The sequence below is a fragment of the Ascaphus truei genome, chromosome 4, assembly GCF_040206685.1.
Source record: "Ascaphus truei isolate aAscTru1 chromosome 4, aAscTru1.hap1, whole genome shotgun sequence".
NCBI lineage: Eukaryota > Metazoa > Chordata > Amphibia > Anura > Ascaphidae > Ascaphus > Ascaphus truei.
Window position 1 is genome coordinate 171,385,238 of NC_134486.1, and position 27,782 is coordinate 171,413,019.

A 27,782-nucleotide genomic window follows, 5' to 3' on the forward strand; every position below is an offset into this window, starting at 1 on the left:
CTTCCAACGTCTTCTACTTCTATTCCATTTATTTTGCTTTTTTCAGATTTTACACATTTGTTGCATATCCCTTGGTCTTGTTGAGATTCATGTGGAGTCCCACTTTCTTACTTGCTTCGGTAAGTTCTCTGATTTATTGCTTGAGGTCTTCGGAGCTTTTGGCAAAAATAAAAATCTCATTTGCAAATCATAGGTGGCATGAGAATTAACCGTTGATTGTGAATACTTTTTCTTCCAAATCCAATCTCCTGTCTTGAATAATTTTTCAAGTGTTGCTGTAAAAGGCGTTGGTGACAGTGGGGCCGATTCACTAAGCTACGTTAATTAGCACTGAAATGGGTTACATCACTCGGGCGAAAAAGGGTGAAGCCATAAGCGCTATTCACTAAGGCTGTTTGGCGCGTTTTTGGCCTGCCTTGCCCAAAAGGGCCATATCACGCGATAACCTTCTTCCCCCCCTGATATCGTGCTTAAAGTTAGATAGCATGATAACTATTATAAACAAAGCAGCCTGTAAGAACTATATGGAGACGCTGCGTCTCAATGCACGGCTCTTACAGGCGATCGTGCTGTACAAATATGATTTTTAATACTAGTGTACATGAGCAGGGGGTCTCCTGAGCTGAACCGCATTGGTTTCAGGTTTGGGGACCCCCTACTTCAGGAGATATAGGCCCCGTTATGGGGTGCCGGTATCCCCTGCAGAATGTAAATGTCGCGTGACGCGGGAGCTTTACAAGTGCAGGGGATACCGGCACCCCATAACGGGGCCTGTATCTCCTGAAGTAGGGGGTCCCCGAGGCTGAAGTCAACCTGCTTCAGTTTAGGAGAGGCCCTGCTCCCGTGCAGTGTGATTACAATCCATATATTATTATTGCTAATATAAGTGAACTGAATTAAGTTCTTACAATTGTGTCCCGTAAAGTTCGTGTATGTTCATTTTTTTCAACGGTGTGTGACAGTCTATGGAAGGACTCAACCACTTCACTATAATTGTGTTTTTACTTCTTTTAGATATGTTTTAGTTCAGCATAGCTATGGTACTGTAGGGGTTAAGTGCTGAACTGTTGATCTGGTGAAATGATGAACTGATTAAATGAGGGAAGCACACGTGAGAATTTATAATTACACTTTGGCGGGAACATTTCTAATACACCCTATAAAAGCCGCCCGACAACATGTGGTCTGCAGCCCCTGAGGCTGCTGGGACTTGCAGTTCCCAGCGGATCTATGGTTGTAATGGTCGCCGCTGGCATTATACTGCGCATGCACCTGGTGTACAAAGATGGCTGCCGTAACTCTAGATACTATCTGCGCATGCGCGAGACTTCTCTGCACATGCACGCGCACACACAAAATGGCGGCGCCCTCTGCGGAGCACCGGCGACCCGCTCGCCAGTTCACAATCTCCCTGCAGCAACCACACAACCATCCCCCTCATGCAGCCTGGAGGTAACAGGGGGACCTGGCAACATACTATATGTATCAGGATAACTATAACATTGCTCAATTGCTCTGGAATATTCCTGTTCTTCCACCAGCATCTAAAGAGTTTATGCAAGGATTTTCTCTTCTTCTTTCCTAGACTCTTTCAATATTTCAGTAATTCCATTTCCCCCTTGATCCTTCCCATTCTTCATGGTTTTTATTGCTTTTGTATTGTATTGTATGTCTTTATTTATATAGCGCCATTAATGTACATAGCGCTTCACAGTTGTAATACATGTGGTAATCAAATAATTAACAGAAAATATAAATAACAGGTCATGGGAATAAGTGCTTCAGACATAAAAGTAACATTAAGGAAAAGGAGTCCCTGCCCCGAGGAGCTTACAGTCTAATTGTTAGGTAGGGAGAACATACAGAGACAGTAGGAGGGAGTTCTGGTAAGTGCGTCTGCAGGGGGCCAAGCTTTATGTATCGTGTTCAGAATATCCACAGTGCTATTCATATGCTTCTTTAAGCAAGTGTGTCTTAAGGTGGGTCTTAAAGGTGGATAGAGAGGGTGCTCGTCAGGTACTGAGGGGAAGGGCATTCCAGAGGTTTGGGGCAGTCAGTGAAAAAGGTTTAAGGCGGGAGAGGGCTTTAGATACAAAGGGGGTAGAAAGAAGACTTCCTTGAGAAGAACGCAAGAGTCTGGATGGTGCATAACGAGAAATTAGGGCTGAGATGTAAGGAGGGGCAGAAGAGTGTAAAGCTTTAAAAGTGAGAAGAATGGAGTGTGGGATGCGGGATTTGATCAGAAGCCAGGAGAGGAATTTCATGAGGGGAGATGCTGAGACAGATCTAGGAAAGAGTAGAGTGATTCTGGCAGTAGTGTTTAGGATAGATTGTAGGGGAGACAGGTGAGAGGCAGGAAGGCCGGACAGCAGGAAGTTACAGTAATCAAGACGGGAGAGAATGAGGGCCTGAGTCAGAGTTTTAGCAGTCGAGCAACAGAGGAAAGGGCGTATCTTTGTGATATTGCGGAGGAAAAAGCGACAGGTTTTAGAAATGTTTTGAATGTGAGGGGCGAATGTGAGGAGGAGTCGAGTGTGACCCCTAGGCAGCGTGCTTCGGCTACTGGGTGAATGATCGTAGTTCCAACAGTAATGTGGAAGGAGGTAGTAGGGCCAGGTTTGGGAGGAAGTATGAGGAGCTCTGTTTTAGCCATGTTGAGTTTAAGGCGACGGAGGGCCATCCAGGATGATATAGCAGAGAGTTTTGCAACTTCTTCTGGAAGTATGCATGGTACATCATTCATGGTTTATTTTCACACATTGTCTGTTAGTTAAAACAGGGTATAATCTGTGTTCTCATACAATTTCATGTTCTGTGTTCTCGTACAATTTCATGTCCTCAACGCATTTATGATAAGCACACTGTCTTTTATTGTTAATCCATCATCTTGTTTGAATGCAGTGATATGATTGGGAAGAAGCAAAAGTCGCTGCTTTGTCTTATTTAAGCTTTTATTATCTTCGATAATCTTCTTCACTGTATCGCAGTAAAATTTTGTTACATCTTCCATTATATTTTTGCGGATTATCTTACACAAATATGCATATTCAATACTTGTTCTTGCATGTTGGAATTGTTTTATTTCATGTTGTCTCCTCTGTAGTTGAATGTGCAGAAAGCAATTACTATCTTCATAAATTCGTCATAATTGTTTGTTAAAGCGTCCCCATATATTTTGTGTAAAATTAAATCATTTTTCAATTCTAGATTAAATTCTCTGCTATTGTTCATGAGGTTATTGATGTTGATTGGTTTTGTCTTCTTTTTAAACAGTTTTCGTCTTTCCTTCTTCGGATTCAGATGTAATTTGCAGCTAACCAATCTGTGATCACTCCTTCTGTCAAAACTATTAAGCATTTTGCAGTCTTTAATCACGTGTTTCTTGTCAGCTAGGAAATAAGCAATTTCATTCTTGATCCCATTGGGTCGATTCCATGTCCATTTTCTATTTGGATTCTTCTTGAACTATGAATTCATGATGTAAAAGTTTTCACATTGTGCAAATTCTACCAATCTGTCTCCACGTTCATTCCTTTTACTTTATACTTACCAACTGATGCTTAATCTTTCTGCTGGGCACCCACCCATCTTTGCATTGAAATCTCCCATAAATAACTTGAGGTGATACTTTCCTTTGTTGCTAAAGTGGTTGATTTCTTAGTAAAAAGATTCCCCTTCATAGCCTGTGTGACGTGATGCTGGGGCATACGCTTGGAAACCTGTATGTCTTTGCCAACTGAATGAGGATTGTGGCTTCTCTTTCTCATTAGCTTTCATACTCCACAGTTGTTCTCGTGTTAATGATGAAGCTTACTACACAAATTCCTCCATTTTTTTACTTCTGTAATAGAATAGGTGACTGCATTTGAGCTGAATGCAGCCTTCATCTTTTATTCGTACTTTAGTAAAGCCAGGAATATCCCATTTCATCTTTTCAACTTTGTCTTCCAGTTCATGCAGCACTGCTTCACTGGAGAGATTCCGGCAGTTGCCGGTTGTCAGATTTAAGTTTGAATGACAGCTTTTGTTTAACTTCTGGGGATTCTTAGCACTTTTTGCCTTCATGCCTTGTTCCTTAATGCTGTCAGGCCCAGGGACAATCCAGCCTCTGGAAAATGAGGGCCATTGATTTTCAGTAACTTCCATATTTGGTGGTTGTGGCCTTACCGTTCTTGGCAGCCATCCTTATTTGAATGTATATAAATACCTTTCCAACTTTATGCCAAGTATATTTTTCAAGTTTTCATAGTATGGTTAAACCTACCTACACAAGTGCCACTATACTTCTTCTTGAACACCTATTGCCAACTTCCCATCACATAGAGATGTTAGATAAGCATTTGAGAGAAGAACACCATTTATATACAGTATGTTACAAGATATATAAATACAAAAATAGACATAAACCTGGCGCATGTGTAAATACAGTGAAATGATGTGAAATGATATTAAAGTCCAAATATACAGACTATTGTTCCCAATCTTGAGTGGTCATCTGGTGATATATGGTATCAAAATCACAGTTCACAGAGCAAAGAGTGAACAGTCCTCCTCACGATATATTCAACCTGCAGATGTATGACATAGAGCAGAGAAACAGGACATTGCGCAGTATATCTAGTTGCCAAATGTGCCCTTATGATCAAAGCTCAATGAAATGCCTACTTACTAGAAGTAGATAGGATGCATGCAGGGGAGAGAATCTGTACTTGGAGCCTTCTGAGTCCTGGTCGCCTCTGGTGTAACACGAACCCCTCGTGGTATCCTCTGCTTCCGTGGACGTCAGGCAGGTCTCCCTTTCAGGAACGTAGTTTCCTGGATCTGCTTCAGGGTTCCTTCAGCCTCTTATTTCCTCCAGTGGGGACAAAAGAGGGAAAGGATTGCGCAATAATAAAAAACTTTAATGACGCCTACCTCTAACAAATAAAATACTCACAAAAGACGGTGAGTGTAAAAACAAAGAAGTGCCCGACCCAGCACAACCCAAACGCCGCACTCAGTCTTTGAATGTCCTCCTCGGTGCCGCGTGTACCTCGCGGGATTCCGGCGCGGTTTGGATGACGTCACCGTCTCCTCTTCAATGACTAGCAGCTTGAGTGTGTCGGGCAGTACCTCTTAGGCTCCTCACTACGCGTTTCGTGACGGGGAACGTCACTTCGTCAGGGGATTGTGGAGCCTCATCAATCCCGTGTGCAATATATAGCCCCAGTTTAACCCCTCGTATACAGGAGCCACTTTGGGCCAAAAAGTAACAGGGTGATTCCACTTGCTGATAATTACCATCAGATGGGTATGAGCTTAATCACCTCTGAAGCGACTCCCTGACTCAATTAGGATTCATGGGATCACTTGATGCAAATACAGTAAAAATGTATAAAACCATGTATAAAAACATATGAAATTACATTGGATGAGAAAATAAATGATTGGTTCCAGTGCATCAAAGGAATGATGCTAAATCAAAATCGATGTTTAACCCTTTCGGGGAGAGGGTCTTGAGAGTATAGATCCAGAAGGTTTCTTGCTGTGAAACCCTCTGTAGTCTATCACCCCCTCTGATACCCACCTTGGGGCAATCTATGCCGATACATGTGAGCCCCTCTGGTGATTGATTATGGTGCAATTTAAAATGGTTGGAAACACTGTGTGTTTCCAAACCATTTTTAATATTGTACACATGTTCGACAAATCTTCGTTTCAGTGGTCTCCCCGTCCTGCCCACATATTGTAATTTACAGGGACATTCTAAAAGGTAAATACAGAAATTAGATTTGCAATTAATAAATGAACGGATTTCAAAACTTTTACCGGTTACATTGGATTTGAATTCTTTACATTTTGATCCATAACTACAACCAATGCACTTCTTACAGGGAAAATAACCTTTAAGTTCTTTTAAACACATTGTTTGTCCCAATCCTTGATGTTTCTTAGGGCAACTAGGGGCCAGCTGGGATTTTAAGTTTTGAGCTTTTTTATACACAATTTGCGGTTTGTCAGGTAATATGGATTGTAGAATAGGATCTCTTTGTAGGATCCCCCAGTGTTTATTAAACACTTTGGATATCTCCCTAGACATACCGTTAAATTGTGTGATGAAAGGGAGAAATACTTTATTTGCATTAGCAGCTACTTTTTTAACCGGATGGATCAAGGAAGCCCTTTCTGTGTTGTTAGCTTGCTCAATAGCATTTTTAACAACTTTCCCATTGTATTTCCTATCTTTAAACTTATTACCCACGTCCTCAATTTGTTCCTTATACACTTCCAATTGTGAACAGTTTCTTTTTACCCTAAGCGCTTGTAATTTTGGGATATTTTTTAACCAATGGGGATGGTGGTGGCTGGATGCCAAGACATAGGAGTTGGCATTCACCTCTTTGTAATAAGTTTTTGTGTGTATCTCATTATTAACAGTGTAGAGGGTTAGATCCAGGAAGTTTATAGACTGTGGACTAGTACTAAACGTGAATTGTATATTATAGTCGTTTGTATTAAGATGTTCTTTGAAGGCCTCTAAATCTTCTTTAGTGCCCTTCCAGACGCATAGCACATCATCGATGTAGCGTTTCCAGAGTACCAGGTTTGCACCATATGGGTTGTGGTTAAGGATGTAATTTTCTTCCCACATGCCCATAAAAATGTTAGCATAACTTGGTGCAAACCTGGTACCCATCGCGGTGCCACACGTCTGGAGGTAATAGCAGCCATCATGAGAGAAATAATTGTGGGTGAGTATATACCTGATGGCTTCTATAATGAATATTTTAACTGAAGATTCCATGTTGGTATCTTTATTCAAAACCCACTCTATGGCCTTCAGACCCTTTTCATGGTCTATAATAGTGTAAAGGGAAACCACGTCGCATGTGACCCAAATCAGATCTTCTTCCCATGTTAGATCTTCAATGGTTCGTAACACATGCGACGTGTCCTTGAGATGTGATGGTATTTCTACCACATACTTCTGTAATAGATGATCCACAAATTGAGATAGGTTGGATGTTAGGGACCCTACCCCTGAGATGATAGGTCTACCTGGGGGTTTCAAGGGATTTTTGTGGATCTTCGGGATAAAATAGAAGAGTGGTGTTTTAGGTTGTTCTATCAATAAGGACTCCAACTCTTTTTTACTGATAATACCCGTATCATACCCTTTTGCCAGCCATTCAGATAACTGAATACCATATTCCTTTGTGGGGTTATTTTTAAGTGTTTGATAGGTTTCCCCATCACTTAATATTCGTTGGGATTCTTCCTGATAGTAGTCCCTGTTCATGACTACTATCCCACCACCTTTATCAGCTGGCTTGATCACTATCTGATGATTATTTGATAATGATTTTACTGCTTCCTTCTCATTTGTGGTCATATTTTGTTTTTTACATTTGAAGTCTTGGCTCAAGTTTTCTAAGTCTCCTATGACCATGTCCGCAAAGGTGTCTATAAACTTCCCTTTACACATCTTAGGGTAAAATGTTGAACTTTTCTTAAATGCAGTCAATGGGGACTTCACTGCGTTTGTACTTGCTGTGTCCATGTTAACAGCTCTAGTGACTGCATCTTTGATAAAATACTTCTTTAGTGTTAACTTCCTAACATATTTATGTACATCAATAAATGTTTTAAACATGTTAGGTCCCTGGACTTGAGCAAAAGTGAGTCCCTTTTCTAATACTTTTGTCTCAACATCTGAAAGTTTGTGATCACTAAGATTAAAGATATTCTGTTTTTTTACCAATCTCTGCCTGCATTTGTTCTTTTTCTGTTTTCTTGTTCCTCCTCTCTTTCCTCTGAGACGTCTGCTCGTGATCTTTTTCTTTCTAACTCCCTGGGTCCTTGCCACTCTCTCCTGCTCTCTCTCCTGGCTTCGTAAAAGGGCTTGTGACCTCTGCGTTGCTCTAAAAAAAGGAGGAACAAATCTTTTATTACTTTCTCCATCTCTATCTTCTCTTTCATTTGATCTCCATAGTGGTGATCTCTCCCTATATTTTCTACAAGTTTGATCTCTCTCAGATGTCTGTGATCTAAATGATTCATATCTTGTATGACTGTTTTCTGGGTTCTTCAGATCTTTTGTATCTTTTTTATCTGTCTTTGTCTCATTCTTCTTACTTTGAGCATGTTTAGAATTGGAGTTTTTATGAGACACTTTACTTGTTTTAATTACCGGTGGTGCTGTATTAATTACTCCTTCTACATTATCTGTTGGGACTGTCACCTGTTCTCTTTTCCAGTTACGTTGTTTATTTTCGTGATAATCTTTTTTGTCTCTTGCAAATTTAATTTGCTTATTCAATTTGGTTTCTCTATCCAATTTTTCTATTCTTAAAATCACTTTGTCCTCTAGTTCCTTATATTCCTTTAGTTCCATAAAGGGTTCCAGATTCTCCTTAATCTGATTAATCTCACTGTCAATGATCTCCAAAGTAGAGGCTCTTTGTTTGATCACTACAGTAACTGTATGAGATTAACCGAACATTGGTCCAGATAGAAATTCCACTCCTCCATGAAACTTTCTTTATCTTTATCTAACGTGGGGACTTTTAAAACTCTTAAGCCCCTTGGGATTCTCTTGCACTCCAGATATTTTTTAAGAGCGTAAGAGTCCCAAGTTTGCTTAACTTCCTGATGTAATAGTTTCTCTAATTTTGAGAACTGCGTTTCTAGATTTTCTATTTCCAGATCCATACAGTCTGGATTTTCATCAAAGACCCCATCAAAATTGCCACCTCTAAGTGCTCTATTAGTGAAAAGAGCCATACTAATGACAAAGGTGAAAAGGGTATTATGTGAGGTGAGCAGCTGTACAGTGGGAGATAACAACAATAAAAATACAAAATATACTGTGACAAGCGCTATACCTAAATTAAAACTATGCAGTGCATATGTGAATTAATAAGTGCAGTGCACAACTAAAGCAGCCTGGTAATCTACTGAGGAATATCCCAAAATAAACCTCAAAACAAGAATATAAATACAAAAATAGACATAAACCTGGCGCATGTGTAAATACAGTGAAATGATGTGAAATGATATTAAAGTCCAAATATACAGACTATTGTTCCCAATCTTGAGTGGTCATCTGGTGATATATGGTATCAAAATCACAGTTCACAGAGCAAAGAGTGAACAGTCCTCCTCACGATATATTCAACCTGCAGATGTATGACATAGAGCAGAGAAACAGGACATTGCGCAGTAAATCTAGTTGCCAAATGTGCCCTTATGATCAAAGCTCAATGAAATGCCTACTTACTAGAAGTAGATAGGATGCATGCAGGGGAGAGAATTTGTACTTGGAGCCTTCTGAGTCCTGGTCGCCTCCGGTGTAACACGAAACCCTCGTGGTATCCTCTGCTTCCGTGGACGTCAGGCAGGTCTCCCTTTCAGGAACGTAGTTTCCTGGATCTGCTTCAGGGTTCCTTCAGCCTCTTATTTCCTCCAGTGGGGACACTGAAGCAGATCCAGGAAACTACGTTCCTGAAAGGGAGATATGAGAGGAAATCCGGTCTGTGCACGAGTTCCGGAAGACCCCCCTGCTGTTAACTGCATCCTCGCATTACCATCTTACCAGCTGGAACAGAATCCACAAGAGACAACCAAATATTCTGGAGGACGATCTGTGGAGTCTGGAGACACCTCCTCTCTATGCCATTATTTATTGGCCGCTTGTTAGATTTCAATCTCTTTTTAATTTGTTGTTAATAAACAGTGTTATACTATGTTTCCCTTCTCTTCCCTATTTTGAGGTATCATAAAGAGGTCCCCCCATCCCCATTTGAAGATTTGTTGTTCAAATGTAAGTGTGTTCCCTATAGAACTTCATACGTTTATTATTGTCTCTTAACCACATAAGGATTGTGAAGAACTGCTCACCTATTATACCGTAGGTACATAAAACGTTAGGTGCAAAGAGGTATGAGGTCAATATTAGAAAGAGTGAACAAAGAAGTTCAAATGGTACCCCTATAACTGCACTCTAAACCAATGGTGTATGTTTCTAGGGCTATAAGGTTAAGAATCCCCTATACCTGAAACTAAAATCGAAAACGGCGCAAAAAACAAAAAAGTTTTAATACATCTTTAAATTTAATAATTACACTCAAATGGATAAAATATGGGTATGAACTGACCCCTCGGAGGAGCGAAGGGAGTCAAAGATAGGGATAATAGTAAAGCTAGTAATCTCCTATGGAACATATAAGGGAGGTTAACCCCATAGACTCCTGCGTGTTATTTAGGACATATGATGCTCATGAACTAAACACATAGTATCAAATGCATACTGCGTAGGCAAAAATAAGGTAGCTGTATCAGACTTAGTAGTACACAATGTTGACAGCACTACACAGATAAATATAAGTATCGCACTGTATATAGTAACGTGGTGTTAAATGGTCTATGCTCATAACCAAATAGCAACTCCTGGGACTGTGTCACTTTCAAAGGTGTTATCCCTTCCCTCAGACTCGTATAGATACAAGTGTTGCAATCAGTGTAACAAGCCTGTAACAGAAAAGCGTTGTATATTATTATTATTACTATTATTACTATGTATGCTCACTTGTATAGATACAAGTGTTGCAATCAGTGTAACAAGCCTGTAACAGAAAAGCGTTGTATATTATTATTATTACTATTATTACTATGTATGCTCACTGTGGAGCTTAATAAAGTTTTTTGAATTTTCCAAGCGTTGGTTGTGTGGAGTGCTGTGACCACGGTTACCAAATCCTCCCTTTTACACGTCATTTCCGGATAGGAGCACGCCGACACCACGAGGAGCAGAGATGGCCACCGGAGCGTTCTTGTAGCTACAGTGCAGAACGGGTGTCGTGAGTACACAATAATACATGCAGTTATGTTTTAGGCAGTTGTGAGGCTACTTGGCACCGCACTGTGATTTACTTTGGGGTCTTTTCTTTGAAGAGGCTCCGCTGTATCTCTATGGATTGACCAGCCCACTGCCTGCATTATCACTGCTTTCCTCACTAATGACTGTATGGCTTATATATCAGTGGTGTCAGCTCCAAGCTTTATGGGACACATGCAGATTCAATAGTGCTGCGGTTCAGGAGACTCGGTACTCAACGGGTTAATACCCAAGTGTTGTTTTTTTTTTTTTTTTTTTTTTTTAATAATTATTTGAGTTTGTTATATGTAAATTTGGAATGTATACTGTTATCAAGTATTAGTCAGAAATTTTTTTCTTGCGTAAAGTTCCTAAATATAGTCAGTATAATAATTCAGTATATCTGAGCAGGGAGTTTAAACTATGGGGATCTGCAAATCATTTACTAATGAATCAGACAGATTGTGTAATTTCTCCATTGTCAAAAATCAACTAAAAAAAATGCCCATATTAAAGACCATCATTTTTTACATCTCGACATAACCCAAGCTTTAACATAACAATGTAAAAAAAACAAAAAATCATAAGGTCAAAACCCACTGATTTAATTTACAATTTTATTTCACATTGTGTATGTTTTATGTATTTAATTTGAGTAAACTTGAATGCAGATTGCTGGGAAACATCAATAAAGTATATTTATGCCAGGGTGCCAAAGGTAGAACACAATGATCATAAAACGATTCATTAGATTGGTGGGGAAAAACATAGTACCCTTTCCCATAAATAAATAAATAAATGTATGTACAGTATTTGAAGCACATGGAAATACATGGAGGAGCAGTATAGGAAGCACATGGAGGTACAGTATATGACGCACATGGGAGGTGCTGTAAGGAATCACATGGAGTTACAGTATAGGAACCACATGGAGGTACAGCATATAAAGAATATGGATGTACTGCACTGTATTATTTTATTTATTTATTTATAAAATGTTTTACCAGGAAGTAATACATTGAGAGTTACCTCTCGTTTTCAAGTATGTCCTGGACATAGTTAATATGACAAATAATACATGGTTACAAATACAGTTACATAAATGAACAGGGTATACATTATATACTGTACAATAGATTGCATGCACAGTTAGAGAAGATGTATATTATAAGCTTATGTAACAGTTACAGACCAGATTAAAATGTGAGACAGCCTTAGTTTTGAAAGAACTTAGACTGGCGAATGTGAGAGTCTCCAGTATGTTTTTCCAGTTTTGGGGTGCACGGTAAGAGAAGGAGGTGCGGCCGGATACTTTGTTGAGCCTTGGGACCATGAACAGTCTTTTGGAGTCTGATCTCAGATGATAAGTGCTGCATGTGGTAGGGGTGAGGAGCTTGTTCACATAGATAGCTTGACCAGAAAGTATTTGAAGGCAAGACAGAAAAGGTGAACTTTGCGCCTAAACTCGAGTGATGACCAATCTAGTTCTTTGAGCATTTCGCAGTGATGTGTGTTGTAGTTGCATTGGAGAACGAAATGACAAATTGAATTGTAGAGGGTGTCAAGTTTGCTAAGGTGGGTTTGGGGCATATAAAGCACATGGAAATACAGTATAGGAAGTACATGCAGGAGCGGTACAGGAAGCACATGGAGGTACAGTATATGAAGAACATGGAGGTACAGTATAGGAAGTACATGTTGGTACAGTATACTAAGCACATGGAGGTACAGTATAGGAAGCATATGGAGGTACACTATAGGAAGAACATAATGTACAATATTGGAAGCACTTGAAGGTACCGTATGGGAAGCACAATGAGATACTGTATAGAATCAGAAGCCCATGGAGGTATAATTATTAAGTACATGGAGATACAGTATATGAAGCATATGGAGATACAGTATATGAAGATCATGAAGGCACAGTATATGAAACACATTGAGGTACAGTATAGGAAGCATATGGAGATACAGTATATCAAGCAAATGGAGATACATTATATGCCACCACAGAACTGGCAGAAAAACTTTCTTGTGAAAGTTGGTGTCAAGATGCTTTCTAAGTAAGATATTCATAATTGATGCTTTTGATGAATTTCAAAAATCCTCCAACTTTCACATATTTCTACTTCTTATCTCCTCTCAATCACATACGCTGATAAAGGTAAAGCAAAATAAGTTCACAATAACGAGATACTAATATAGTTCCCAGGCATAATGAATTCCAGACTCAAACACCTCATATGATGCATGTCTATGCCGTCTAGAGAACATAAACAATAACATATATTTAAAAAGTTGACAAAAAACAGAATAACTATTTGAATTACTCTTCACTTTGCTGGAGATTGATACAGCTCACCAGATACTTGATATCACATGTGCTGAAAGGATCATTTGAATTCTTTATGGTATCACAGGTCTAATTTGAGTTAATTTAGGCTGTAGTTGAAAACAAAAGTACATACTAATGTATCTTTCAGGTAGCGCACATATAGTAAAAGTAAGCTATTCAAAATTAAATTACCATGCAAACCGCAACTTGCCTCTTGCAATGTTACATATATTTCCATAAACTCTTCTTGATACCGTAACCGGTTGAGATAACTTTTTTAATAGAGCAGGCTTTATTATTTAAGTTACAATTCCCATTTCCCAAGGCCTTAGTGTATCTTCAAACTGCAATATTGTTGCTTTCATTTTTATCTAGAATATGGGCAAACTACTAATGTACCATATGCAAACCAGCCAAAAAATATTAATGATCTCTATGCTGAAAATTGTGCTTTAACAGTTCAGGCAAGGAGCAGTGCAGATTCATAGTAGTATAATGCTCATGGTCATACCAAACTAACCTTACCCACTTGCAGTGCAAATATGACGATGTTACTCTGTATTTCTCAGATGGGAAATAAACCTTACAAACCGATCTCCCGTATACAGTATATTTTCTCAATTGGATGGACCAAAAGCAGGGAGCCCTGACAAAGTATCATCTCATAATTCAATACATTTGAACTTTATTACTACATTTTTTGTTGCTTCCGCTAAAATTTCTAACGTCATCTGTAAAAATGTGTGCGTTGTTCATCTAGGATCTTGTCATCCTGTTAAAAAATCCACCCAGGTTAGAACAGATGTAGAAGATTTAATTGCTCCTGCTGATACCATATCACACTATAACGCAGAATATCCCACTTTAATGCAATAAACTTTACTACATCTGTATATACTAAGGATGGACACGGTCCAAATGGAATTTTTGTCAAACCAAAACACGAAAATATTTTACAACCAAAACAAAAATCAAAACATAATTTTTTTTTAGCTCTTGACATTTTGACAATAAATATCATGTGATATTTGTAGCAACCGGACATCCACTGACAATGCGCATTGAAACCTGTTGAGAAGTTTCTTGATCGATTTTAAGGATGCATGAATACATTTCTCTTTTATGCTATTCAGCACAGTTGTCACAGCCTAGTGGAAAAATTCTGAAATCCTTTGTGATGTACTCATGAGGAAACAATTTTTTTACTGTCTGAGAAATACAGAGTGCCGCCCTATCTTTGTCCTACATGTGGGTAAGGTATGTTTCAATATAATCAATAACAATTAAACTGGTATCATGTTAGTAAAAATAGTAATTTTAAATTAGCCAATTTTACTGCATGTAATGTTACAATATAATCATTGTGTCAGTACGAGTTTAAATTATTGTGATAACGAAATATCTATCCATTTGTTCATCTGTTGTACAGATGTAGCCAGACTGTCGCCAGAGCCGGACGAAGAAAAGCAAAATGCTGTTGCTCCATAAAAGCAATGGCTCTCTGTGTGTGGGGGGAGGGTGGTGGTAACTTTTTTGTTTTTGATGGATCCCCCATGGAGAGATTTCCTGCTGCCGGGTGATGTTACACTGGCTACTTCTGTAGGCCTGTAAAAAAGATTGAAAATAATTTGGAACTTAAAAAAATACACTGCTCCCTCATTATTCCTGTGGATTGTGCAGAGGAGTTTTCCATTTACGTTCAAGACCCTTCCTGTTTGTATGTTGATCTAGAATGGGAGCTTAACCTAGGGGTATCACTGATTGCCACTAAAAGTGAAATAAAATGTATAGATTGAAAGTATGTAGACGATACACAGGTTATGAGCTGTAAGCCTCAAAGAAAACCTTACATTCTTGAAATATCCTCTGTGCATCACAGAGAGAGGTGATAAACATATGTACATTTTACATGTTATTTATCAGTATGGTATTGTCCCTACCTTTAGTGCACTAAGCACAGCTGTGAAAATATTCAGCTGCACAGCCTGCTGGCGAACTCCTTTAGCTTGCTTGACACATTCAGCAAAATGATCCAACATTTGCAGCCTGTAATAAACACAAAAACCCAACAGCAACTTGTTGCAATGGGTCTTACACAGCAAAATTCGACACTAAACAGACCATTCTTTTCATATCCATCATTTATTATTACTACCCGTAGGCACAATGAGAAAGCAGGAATTGCAGCAGCAGCTGAACAAAATGGCCAAGTAATGAAAAAGGAGACCACATTATACAGATGTAGCAAGAGTAATTGTTTCCCGGCACCGGGGCAAGCTGAAGTTGTGCGTACCACCTCGTCACCAGTCGATTACATCAGGGGGAGTGACGGCGCCTGTGCATTGGAGTGGAAACCTCACAGCTGTGTCTGTAGTTGCATCAACTCCAATGCACAGGCCCCGTCACGCCCCCTAACTTAATCGACTGGTGACTAGGTGGTCTGAATCGACAGAGCGTGCTGTGTGACCAGAGACTACTTACCATCCGAACAAGCGGCGTTAGCCGACATGGAGCAGATTGCTGTATTGGGATGTTGCTCACAGTGCGATTTTACTCTGCCAGATTGTAAGTGGCATTTTATTTTTGGGTAGTAAACCTTTTTTTTACAGTACTTCACCATATTGTGCTATTATTAATTTTCAGGACCGGTTTTCTTCTCTGTTCATTGAATTGGACATTCACCTCTGATTTCGACCTAGTAGAATAGTCTTCATTTTCCCTTTTTACTATTTATTTAGTATGTATATCTTTTTCCTAGTTATTTGCGCTTCTGTCATTTCTCTTTATATTTCTCTCTTGAGGATCTTGTGGGACCTTAGATAATAAGCAGCACCTACTAGGAGCACTATTACATGTTATATTATTCTCACGTGTAATTTGGAGGTGTTACAGGTGTGCACACCAATTCTTTTGAGAAATATATATATATATTTAGTAACTGGGCTTTGTTTTATAAATGCCAATGTTAAGAGTTACATTGCTGAACGCAAAGTAGGAGCAAATTTGAACGTGTCAACATTGCAGGAAAAAAAAAACTGCAAAAGGTATTGTTTAAAAACAAAACAAAAACACAGAACATTAAAATAAAACAATATTAAAATTCAACGGCAAGAGAGATTTTTTTTTGAAATACAACAAGAAATTATGTTTTTAAATTGATGCTCTAAATGTTCTTCCAGAACGGAGAATAGGCCTGATCTCCCCCCCTGCTCGCGCCCCCCCACCCTCCTCCCACTCGGCTCCGGCATCAAATGACGAAGCAGAGTCATGTGACGTCATGTTGCCATAGCAACACAACGTCACGTGACCCCACAGCGTCATTTGACGCCGGGTTGCCATCGAGTCATATTGCTGGAAGCCAAATCAAGGTAAGGTAATTTACAGAGGCCTTGTGCGGCCCCCTAGCATTTAATTTAAATGCATTCGGGGAAGCACTGGGCCTGTGTAAACACGACGTCCCCCCTAGGGGGCGCACCCCCCAGTTTGCGCACCCCTGGTTTAGAGCTTGAACTAGCATCACATTTTGCTAGGACGTCTCCTTTGCAGAAACTCTGCCTTCAGTAACACTCACCTGAAAGTGACCCAGTTGCTTTAGCAACTGCTTCCCAATTTGATGCCGCAAATTGAAATGCCACACTGACCTGTGCTTGGATGACACGTGAGGGAACACCACCCCAAAGAGAGCCACAGAAGCATCGATCACAGACACTCCTAGCGGGAGGGGGCCAGGCCAGCTTCTCCGGCTGGGATGCGCAGATATATTGAGGAAGGGTCATGTTCTAAAGCCCCACTTCCAGATGCACTGTTGGGCTGGAGCTGCACAACATGCAAATATCAATTAATAAAAGCAGCAACAGAATAAAACATCTGTGTCACAATCCCCCATAAACCCTCTCTGCCCCCTCCCCCCCCTTGAAGGTTGCGAGTACTGTACCAACCAATGAGAAAACAATTCTCTGGTCTTAAGATGGAAGCTGTACAGCCAACTGGGAAAAATAAGACTGACCTTACAAGAAACAAGCCAAAGACAAGTCTTAGGCCTTGTCCAGGGTGGCGCTGAGCGGGCGCTCCCGCTGGCCGCGATGAAACACATTGCTGCAATGTGTGTGGCCAGCGTGAGCGAGCGTGGCGCTTACCTGCTTGGCGAGACAACCAAATTTGATATAGCTGCTCACTGATGCGTCACGTGAGCAGCTCGCCCAATGAGGGCGAAAGAATAGGAATAATTATAAAGAATTCTAAAATACGAACGCTGAAAGGGGGATGACCCAATCTGGTCTGTTCCATCACAGGGGTAAAATAACCAGAATTATACATGCCCACTGAGTCAAATGACAAACTGGGAAACTGGAAATGTAAGCAGAGATAAGGGTAGTAAACCCCATCATACACTTCCAGCGACAGTGCCTTTTCACAATAAGCTTACAAAAATAATTTAACACTCATTTCGGTACGATTGTTTTGTGAAGGCATCACCCAGCTTTAACTTGGTTCGTTCAATTTGGGACCACACTGATCATGCAACAATCAAGATCATTCGCTACCTTTTGTAGGGGGAGGGGAGGGGGGTGAGAAATATTGTTTGTCACTCCACATCAATCCCATACCTGATCTTCAATGGATTTGTGGTCAGTCTCCTGCAGCCACGAGCCAAGCAGCACACTGTCATCATAGTGACACAGAAAGCGGAGGAGGGATGTGGTGGTATTGGAAGAGTTGTCGGTTAAGGTGAACTCTGCCACTAGCTCACGAAGAAGCACGTTGAAGTTTCCTATACAAAAGAATGGATATTTAGGTATACATGAATATTTAGAAGAGATAAGAAAACTGTTAATAAATTAAAACAAAATACCATTGCAGATACAAATTAGAGGCTCATTCTATGTTCCTATCACACAGGATGTGAGAACTGGGGGGGGGGGGGGAGAGGAGAGGGGTAGGGACCTTTATTCGTGAATACCAAGGTCAAAAACAAGAAGTTGAGAATGACAATTCCAATACGAGAATCTTGTCACATTTTATTGTTTCTTCCTGAGGCTCAAAAACATTGTTGTTCCCAGTTAAGATCCTGGAGCTAGAAGTCCACCAAGTTTTCTATATCAACTTAGCCATTCTTAAAAAAAGAGAACATTAAGAGGTTATCTTTACCTTCATACGTCTTGGGGGGCAACAAAGCCAAAATGTCATACAGCCTCAGACGGACCATTGCAGCACTTGCCTTTAGATGTGTCCCATGTGCTTTAATTACAGAAAGGATGCTATAGAGTTAAATCAAGAGGGGAAATAAAAAGTTTGCATTAAACACAATAAATGATTTCAGAAGGACAGTTTATACCGAACCAGGCTCTCTTATTGCAACTACAAATAAAAAAAAATCTAAACTATCTTGAATAGTCAACAGGTTTATTAGATGTTTGAGCACAGCTTCAACAGTTTCATTCATTGGTTCGTAACTCTGTCTTCAAGGCACAGTAGCTGGACCAAGCTTCCAGTAGCATCAGATTATATTCTAATAATATTTACACCAAATTCATTCAGATGTGACTGGCACAATCGGGTTAAAAAAAAACAAAACAAAAAAAAACAGTGTACTGGTCCCTTGGAGCAGCTGTTCCAGGGACCATACAGCGGTGGCAAGTGTGAGCAGGTGGTTTCTTTGGCGTCTCAGATTGCTAATCTGAAGAGGCAATTTGCAACATTGAGGGCCATTGACAATCTTTAACAGAGTTTAGTGCTCACAAAGCAAGCCCTAGCTGGGACTAGTGTTGCAGATGGTGGAGCTGTGAGTGAGGAACAGGTAGGTAGCTGGGTAACAGAAGAAGAAGCAGGGGCAATAGGGAGAGGCAGGCCAGTTCTGAGTTGACAGATCCCAATAGATTTGCCAGATTGAGTGAAGATATTAGGTGTGTCATGGCAGGAATGGCAAGGCTGGGGAGACCGATTCCTTTAGCAGCCCGGGGAATTGTTCATCCAGCACAGAGGACAGGATACTCAGAACAAAAAAGTCTTTGGTGGTAGGTGACTCCATTATTAAGAGGGTAGGTAGAAATCTGTTGTTGTGCACACATGAACAGAACCAACTAGTCTTCCGCATGGCAGAAAACTAGTTAGTAAATATATCTGTTGTATCTGTGGTTCCTTAGGGATACAGTATGGCTGTGAACTACTGGTTTAACTTAACCCATTTTTTCCAAACGCCTAAAAACACTTTGCAGGACACACAGTACGAACAAGAATACTTTTCTCTTCTAACCAATTATATGCGGATGTGGCAAAATAATATATTCTATAAAATAATAGTGGAGCACACCTGTGTGCCTCTGGTAACACATGTGTATTGTGACCACATATCAGATGTAAACAAACATTGGTGACATCACAGTATTATCAGCCACACAGGTCATTTCAAAACTACTTTTGTCATTTAGAAAAGAATAGAAGGGGGAAAAAAAATGACACTAACTTGTGATTGGTGCCAATAATTTAATTAAAATAATCTCCTAAAAGCTTTTTTCACCCAGTTTAGTAGTGTGAATAGACCTATATTTTCCGATAGCAATGTAACTTCAGTTTCAGGGACAATATATATTTGGAATGGTCTGCAGTTCAAAAATTGCTCATTAATATATTTACTTTATAATGTTACAGGCGGTGATCAATAAAAACAGAATGGTATATTCTATATTCAAGCAGTGTGAGAGGGTAGCATTTATAATAAAATGCAATCTAGTCCAGGGGGGCGCAAACTTTTTTCCCTTGCGCCCCCGACGGCTGTCCCCTCACTCCCGCGTCCCCCCCAACCCCAACTTACCCGCGCTCCGGCGTAATGACGTCACGTTGCCATAGCAACGTGACGTCACATGACCCCGCAGCGTCATTTTGACGCCGCGTTGCCATGGCGCTGCAGGGAGGAAGCCGCCGGAGCCACGGTAAGTTAGGTTTACAGAGGCCCTGCAGCTCCCCCGGCACTTAATTTAAGTGCCTTCGGGAAGCGCGCGGGGCCTCTGTAAACCCCGCGCCCCCCGTCGGCAGTGTCGCGCCCCCCCTGGGGGTCGCGCCCCACAGTTTGCGCACCGCTGATCTAGTCAGTAGTTCTGACATCAGTGAAACACTCCACTATTTGGAAAACAGAGTTTCATTAGCTTGTTACACTGAAGTATAGATGCAGCGGCCGTTATTCGAACAAATCTCGAAATGGATTTCGAGATCTCACTGTGATCCGCACAAGTTTTGCCGGGCAGACTATAATGGCCCATCGGATTAACACAGCAGGGGTCCCTGCTGTGTGAGTCCTACCAGGGTCTGCCTTTCTGTAATAGACGCACAGTAAGAGATAGGCTGAATCAGTCACACTCACAGTGCGCGCCTCTCACAGGCGATCGCGGGGGGTTTATTTAATTTTAAACATTACAGTAATGTAGCAGGGGGTCTCTGGAGCTGAACCGCATTGATTTCAAGTCCGGGGACACCCTACTTCCCAAGATACAGGCCCCGTTATGGGGTGCCGGTATCTCTTATGCATGTAAATGTCTCGCGTCACGTGATCGGGACATTTCCATGCATAGGAGATACCGGCACCCTATAACGGGGCCTGTATCTCGGGAAGCAGGGGATCCCCGGACTTGAAACCAATGCGTTTCAGCTCCGGAGACCCCCTGCTACGATACTGTAATGTTTAAAATTAAATAAACCCCCCGTGATCGCCTATGAGAGGTGCGCAGTTAGTGACTGATTCAGCCTCTTACTGCGCGTCTATTACAGAGAGGCAGATCCCGGCAGGATTCACACAGCAGGGACCCCTGCTGTGTTTATCCGATGGGCTGTTTGCAGCGGCAAAACTTGTGAATATATCGCAGCCTACACGCGGCACAACACAAAATGTACCCAGGTAAATGTTCGGATAATGGCCGCTGCATCTGTAGTAGTTACCAACTATTTGTCTTTTCCACCAAATTTCCCTGGTTCCAATTACAAGCACGCAAAAAAATAAATACAAATTCAATGGTGCAGGTTCCTGATTTAAATGAGATTTAGATGTAAAGACTAATTAAACTGCATAACTTAAGCATTTTATGCAGCCATGCCCCAATTACTTACTGTGACATCATGGTCATGGCACATTCAATGGGTGTCATCAACTTCCTGATCACATCCTCAGTGAGCAGCTCAGGGCAGTGAGCAACAAAACTCTGCATAGCTTGAAAAAAAGTCAATGTTTCATCAAAATATATTAACATAGATGATTCATGATTTAGTCTGCTGTACAAATGGAAAACATTTAATTAATGGCATTTATAGATCCAACTGAAACATTACTGAAATTAAAAAAACGTGTGTATAATACACAAAACAATGTGTATACTATACATTTATACACACATATATACATACATATACACATATATATATATATATACACATACAGGCATACCCCGCTTTAACATACGCAATGGGACCGGAGCATGTATGTAAAGTGAAAATGTACTTAAAGTGAAGCACTATTTTTTTTCCACTTTACGATGCATGTACTGTTCTGCAGACATCATATATATGCATAACTAATGTCAATAATGCATTTGTAACCAAAATAAATACAGTAGGCTTTATAGAAAGAAAATCTTTAATGTCAGCTAATTTTTTCTTACTAGTGCCCCCACAAAATACATACCAAAAAAACCCATCCCTCTAAATACATGTAACCCCACCCCGCCAATACAGTACATATTAAAAATGCCCCCGCCAATACATATTAAAAATGCCCCCGCCAATACATTTTTAAAAGACCCACACCGCCTCAATACATTTTTAAAAGACCCCCCCCCTATAAATATTTTTAAAAAATCAGGCCGCACGGGTAAAATCATATCTCCTCCAGCACCCCTCATATCACCCTCCCCTGCATCTCCCTCATATCACCCCCCCCCCTGCATCTCCCTCATATCACCCCCCCTGCATCTCCCTCATATCACCTCCCCCTGCATCTCCCTCATATCACCTCCCCTGCATCTCCCTCATATCACCTCCCCCCTGCATCTCCCTCATATCACCTCCCCCTGCATCTCCCTCATATCACCTCCCCCTGCATCTCCCTCATATCACCTCCCCCTGCATCTCCCTCATATCACCTCCCCCTGCATCTCCCTCATATCACCTCCCCCTGCATCTCCCTCATATCACCTAACCCTGCATCTCCCTCATATCACCTCCCCCTGCATCTCCCTCATATCACCCCCCCTGCATCTCCCTCATATCAACCCCCCCCTGCATCTCCCTCATATTACCACCCTCATATCATCCCCCTGCATCTCCCTCATATCACCCCCCCTGCATCTCCCTCATATCACCCCCCCTGCATCTCCCTCATATCATCCCCCCTGCATCTCCCTCATATCACCCCCCCCTGCATCTCCCTCATATCACCCCCCCTGCATCTCCCTCATATCACTTCCCACCTGCATCTCCCTCACATCACCCCCCACCTGCATGTACCTCACATCACCCCCCACTTGCATGTCCCTCACATCACCCCCCACCTGCATGTCCCTCACACATCACCCCCCACCTGCATGTACCTCACATCACCACCCACCTGCATGTCCCTTACATCACCCCCCACCTGCATGTCCCTCACACATCACCCCCCACCTGCATGTCTCACATCCCCCCCCCACCTGCATGTACCTCACATCACCCCCCACCTGCATGTCCCTCACACATCACCCCCCACTGCATGTCTCACATCCCCCCCTCACCCACCTGCATGTACCTCACATCACCCCCCACCTGCATGTCCCTCACACATCACCCCCACCTGCATGTCTCACATCCCCCCCACCTGCATGTACCTCACATCACCCCCCACTTGCATGTCCCTCACATCACCCCCCCCCGATGTCCCTCACATCACCCCCCCCACCCCACGTCCCTCATATCACCCCCCCATGTCCCTCACATCACACCACCCCCTGCATGTCCCTCCTCCCTTTCTTTCCCTACCTCAAGCAGCGTGCAGGTTGCGGGCGGCAGAAGCATGGCAGTCAGAGGCGGCACACGCACGCTAGAGCGCGGCTCTGAGCGGGCTCGGGGGAGTGATCGGAAGAACCGAGGGGGGGGGGGAGTAATCGGAAGAACCGGGGGGGCTCGGGGGAGTGATCGGAAGAACCGAGGGGGGGGGGGGAGTAATCGGAAGAACCGGGGGGGCTCGGGGGAGTGATCGGAAGAACCGAGGGGGGGGGGGGAGTAATTGGAATAGCCAGGGAGAGGGTAAGGTGACCGGAAGAGCCAGGGAAAGAGGGAGGGGGGCGGGGGGTGATCGGAATAGCCAGGAAGAGGGGAAGGTGATTGGAAGAGCCGGGGAGAGGATGAACCGGGGAACAGAAGAGCTGGGGGAGCCGGGGAACGGAAGGGCTGGGGGAGCCAGGTGAAGGAAGAGCCGGGGAGAGGAAGAGAGGGCACACCACCACAGCACGCACACGCCGCCCCCTGGTGTCCGTACTCGCGAAGCACGCGTACGTAAACAGGGGGTAAGGTGCAATTAAAAAAAAATGTACGTACTTGCGAGTGTACGTAAAGCGAGTGTATGTAAAACGGGGTATGCCTGTATACACATACATATATACACACACACATGCATACATCTTTATAGCGCCCATCCAAGTACATAGCGCTTTGCAGTAGTAATACACCTGACATCATAATAAGATACATGATAGGAATAAAAGTAGACATTAGGAAAAGGAGTCCTTTCCCCGAACAGCTTACAATGCTTACATATTTAAATACAGGTCTATTTTTTTATTTATTTTTTATTACTCAGACTAGACCCATATTAGGCTGTGATACCTTTTAGCGGACAAAGAGTTTTTCATAGATTAAGTTAGTGTACAGAGGTTTAATTTTCATTGTACACTAGAAAAATAAACTTTTGAAGTTTCGAAAGCTCTGTACACTATAATTTCATCTATGGAGGACTCTGTTTTTCCACTAAAAAAGGTATCACAGCCTACAACACATTTACACTTCTCCAGCACCAATGCGGCTACTAAAACGTTGAACTATAGAATTACCCAATTAAACATCAATTCATTTTTATTCCTAAGTCGGACTGCACCAATAAGGAAATCGGGGGTGTACCATCCTGCTTCTTACCACAGAGAGCTCCAGCGCGACCTTCCAGAGTCACCTGCCAAGTAAAAGAGTCTCCTCTGGCTTTCTCTGCCTCCAACTCTTTTAAGGAACGAGGAAACACATTTCGCCAAAGCAGAAGCATCTTAGGGAGATGGTATCGCACAACTGAGGGGCCTGTGTAAGTTTGAGACAAGAAATTGGTGAGAAGCCATAGGGACTATAGCAATGGACTGTGAACGGAAAGGATGTGAGCAGACAAGACTTGTCTCCATGTATGTTTGGCAAGGATATGACAAGCTTTTACTACAGAGAAGAACAAAAACAAACAAGTACTCACAACACTCACATTTATTTGTAAAAATGCGGGGACTATGGGGAGCTAAATAAGAGGGAGCTTTAGACGGTATAACCAGTGCAGTACTCAGCTTACAGCAGCCCATCTATTCAGGTTCTGAGAGAGAGTGTTAGCTTGATGATAAATCCAAAGGAAGTAGGTTTATGGATCAGGCACCACATTATATTATCACTAACCCAACTACTCTGTTCCCAAAAAGCGCCTATGAGCGATGCACACTTTTCCATTATCCTTTTCTATTATTCCAAGTTACAGAAATTCAACTTTTGCCATAGAAATGAGTTACATAGCAAGACAGTGATTCATCCGGCTGTGATGCAATTACCAACGGATTGGGGTGCGATACCCCGATGAACCCCAGCCAAAGGCAGGTATTCCTTGTGCTTGGTTTCTACTTTGTGCATCTCTCAAACAGGAAGGGTACAGAGAAGATGCAGAGCAGCGTACGTACCTAATGTCATTAGAGCTCCAAGCAATAGCCATCCAGCCTGCGTGCGTTGTAACGATAGTCTGCTATTTTGTGAAGCAGTGCGTAACAAGTCTTCGGCTATGCTGACAACCATCTGCAACAACAAAATCAAAATAATGAGACGGACTTCATACAGTATACAGATTGGCAACAGTAATACTCAGGAACCAGAATAACCTTCACTAAACTGCTGCAGTGCATAATAGCATGTGTTGGATTGCTTAGCATGGGTTTAGTTGCCATGGAAGTGAAGAGACCTAGAACATGAGCACAAAGTAGATTGCATTTGAGAAATAACTTGGAAATTAGGTCAGAAAGGTGAGGAAGGGATGTAGATTGGCAATATTGCAGAAATGGAAACAAAATTTGGCGAGGTACCGATTGTGAGGGGTGAGGGAGGAGTACAAAAATGACACCCGTGCATCTAGCTTGGAGTCTACAAAGTATAGTGGAGACTTACAATTCAATTGAGAAATTAGGTACAGATGTAGGGTTAGAAGGAAGGGAACTGATAAGCTCTGTTTTTGACATGTTAGGTTAGAGATGATAATGGGACATCCACGAGCAAATAGCAGAAAAACAGTTACACACAATTGGAATGAAAGAGGAGAGGTCAGGAGATGAGAGGATTGAGAGAGAAAATTGTAGAGGGGGGGGTGAGGGGAGAAGATGGGAGACTTTCTCCTTGGTAACTGGTGTGGATGTGGCTTGACAAAGTCGTGTCGAATAGCGTTGATTTCATCTCTAAAGTGGTTAGCTAGATCTTGAGCTATAAGGCCAGAAGTGGGACCTTGGGTGGAAGGACAAAGAGAGTTGAAAGTTGAAAACAGACATTGTGAATTGGTGGATAGTAGATATGTGAGAGTAAAAGTAGTTTTGTTTAGAAAGGATTTGGGCAGAATTACAGGCAAAGAGAATTAATTTGCGGTGCATAAATCAGCTTTAGAGAGTGATTTCCTCCATTGACATTTAGTGAGGGAACAGAGACGACAGAACATAATATTAAGCAAGTAACCATCACAATGTGAAGCAGAGCTGGACAACCGCTCAGAGACCAAAGAATGAGGTCAAAGAGGAAATAAGAGGAAGCTGGAGTATTAGGGTTATCAATAGGAATATTAAAGTCTGCTAGAATGAGTGAGGAAGTCAGGAATGAGCAGGTGTGGAAGCCAGGCAACAAAATTGTCTGCAATACGGAGAGACAGGGGAGTATTTTTTTCAAATGAGGGTAACGAGAGGGAAGGACAAGGGGGTATTACTTGGAAAGTGCATCAATGAGAGAGAAGAAGGCCTCCTCCACCATGTCTGCTCCCTGGTCAGGGGTATGACTAAAGGAAAGGCCACTGTAAGACAGTGCAGCAGGTGAGATAGTAACAGGTGGCGTTAGCCTAGTTTCAGTAATGTCTATTAGGCTGAACGAGTACGGTATATACACATATAAATACAGGCATACCCCGTTTTACGTACACCCGCTTTACGTACACTCGCAAGTACGTACATTTATTTTTAGTTACACCATACCCCTTTGTACGTACGCATGCTTCGTGAGTACGGACACCAGGGGGTGGCGTGCGTGCGCACCTCTCATCAATACTGCAACCTCCTTCATTGTGGTCCCTAACTGAGTGGGAGTGCAGGTAAGGGGTAAGGGGGAACGGGGCCAGATGGCAGGGGGAACGGGGAGATCGGGCGCACCATCAATCAGCTGCTATAGCAGTGATTCCGCCCGCACTGCAGCTCCTGGCTTTTCTCCCTCCGCTCTCCTCCTCCCTTCTCCCTCCTCCCTCCTCAGAGCTCGCTCTAGCCTGCTGCTGCTGCTGTAGAATGGAACTTTGCATGTGAGTTACAGGCTACGGGGAGGAGGAGGAGGTGCTCTTCTACTGCATTCTGTGCTTGTGTGTGTGTCTGTCTGTGTGTGTGTGTGTGTTTCTGTGTCTGTGTGTGTGTGTTTCTGTGTCTGTCTGTGTGTGTTTCTGTGTCTGTCTGTGTGTGTGTGTGTGTGTCTGTGTGTGTGTGTGTGTGTCTGAGTGTGTGTGTCTGCCTGAGTGTCTGAGTGTGTCTATCTGAGTGTGTGTGTGTCTATCTGAGTGTATGTGTGTCTGAGTGTGTGTGTGTGTCTATCTGAGTGTGTGTGTGTCTATCTGAGTGTGTGTGTGTCTGTCTGAGTGTGTGTGTGTCTGTCTGAGTGTGTGTGTGTCTGTCTGAGTGTGTGTGTGTCTGTCTGAGTGTGTGTGTGTCTGTCTGAGTGTGTGTGTGTCTGTCTGAGTGTGTGTGTGTGTGTGTGTCTGAGTGTGTGTGTGTGTGTCTGAGTGTGTGTGTGTGTGTGTCTGAGTGTGTGTGTGTGTGTCTGAGTGTGTGTGTGTGTGTGTGTGTGTGTCTGTCTGCGTGTGTGTGTCTGTCTGCGTGTGTGTGTCTGTCTGCGTGTGTGTGTCTGTCTGCGTGTGTGTGTCTGTCTGCGTGTGTGTGTCTGTCTGCGTGTGTGTGCCTGTCTGTCTGCGCGTGTCTGCGCGTGTGTCTGCGCGTGTGTCTGCGCGTGTGTCTGCGCGTGTGTCTGCACGTGTGTCTGCACGTGTGTCTGCACGTGTGTCTGTGTCTGAGTGCGTGCGTGTGTCTGTGTCTGAGTGCACGTGCGTGCGTGACA

The 27,782-nt window shown here is 42.3% G+C and overlaps 1 protein-coding gene and 1 pseudogene across 1 annotated transcript; both read right to left on the reverse strand.

Moving 5' to 3' along the window:
- Positions 1 to 4,339: 4,339 nt before the first annotated feature.
- Positions 4,340 to 6,818, reverse strand: LOC142493147 (uncharacterized). Its single transcript, XM_075596704.1, has 2 exons — positions 4,670 to 6,818; positions 4,340 to 4,568 (listed from the first exon to the last, which is right to left on the reverse strand). The coding sequence occupies exon 1, from the start codon at positions 6,782 to 6,784 to the stop codon at positions 5,441 to 5,443; it is 1,344 nt and encodes a 447-aa protein (XP_075452819.1). The 5' UTR covers positions 6,785 to 6,818; the 3' UTR covers positions 4,340 to 4,568; positions 4,670 to 5,440.
- Positions 6,819 to 11,458: 4,640 nt separating this feature from the next.
- The window catches only part of LOC142492340 (HEAT repeat-containing protein 5B-like), a 42,215-nt pseudogene continuing 25,891 nt past the window's right edge, over positions 11,459 to 27,782 (reverse strand).

Bases quoted from the DNA above. Each gene is read 5' to 3' on its own strand.
- LOC142493147 (XM_075596704.1), bottom strand. From the start codon at position 6,784: ATGGAATCTTCAGTTAAAATATTCATTATAGAAGCCATCAGGTATATA.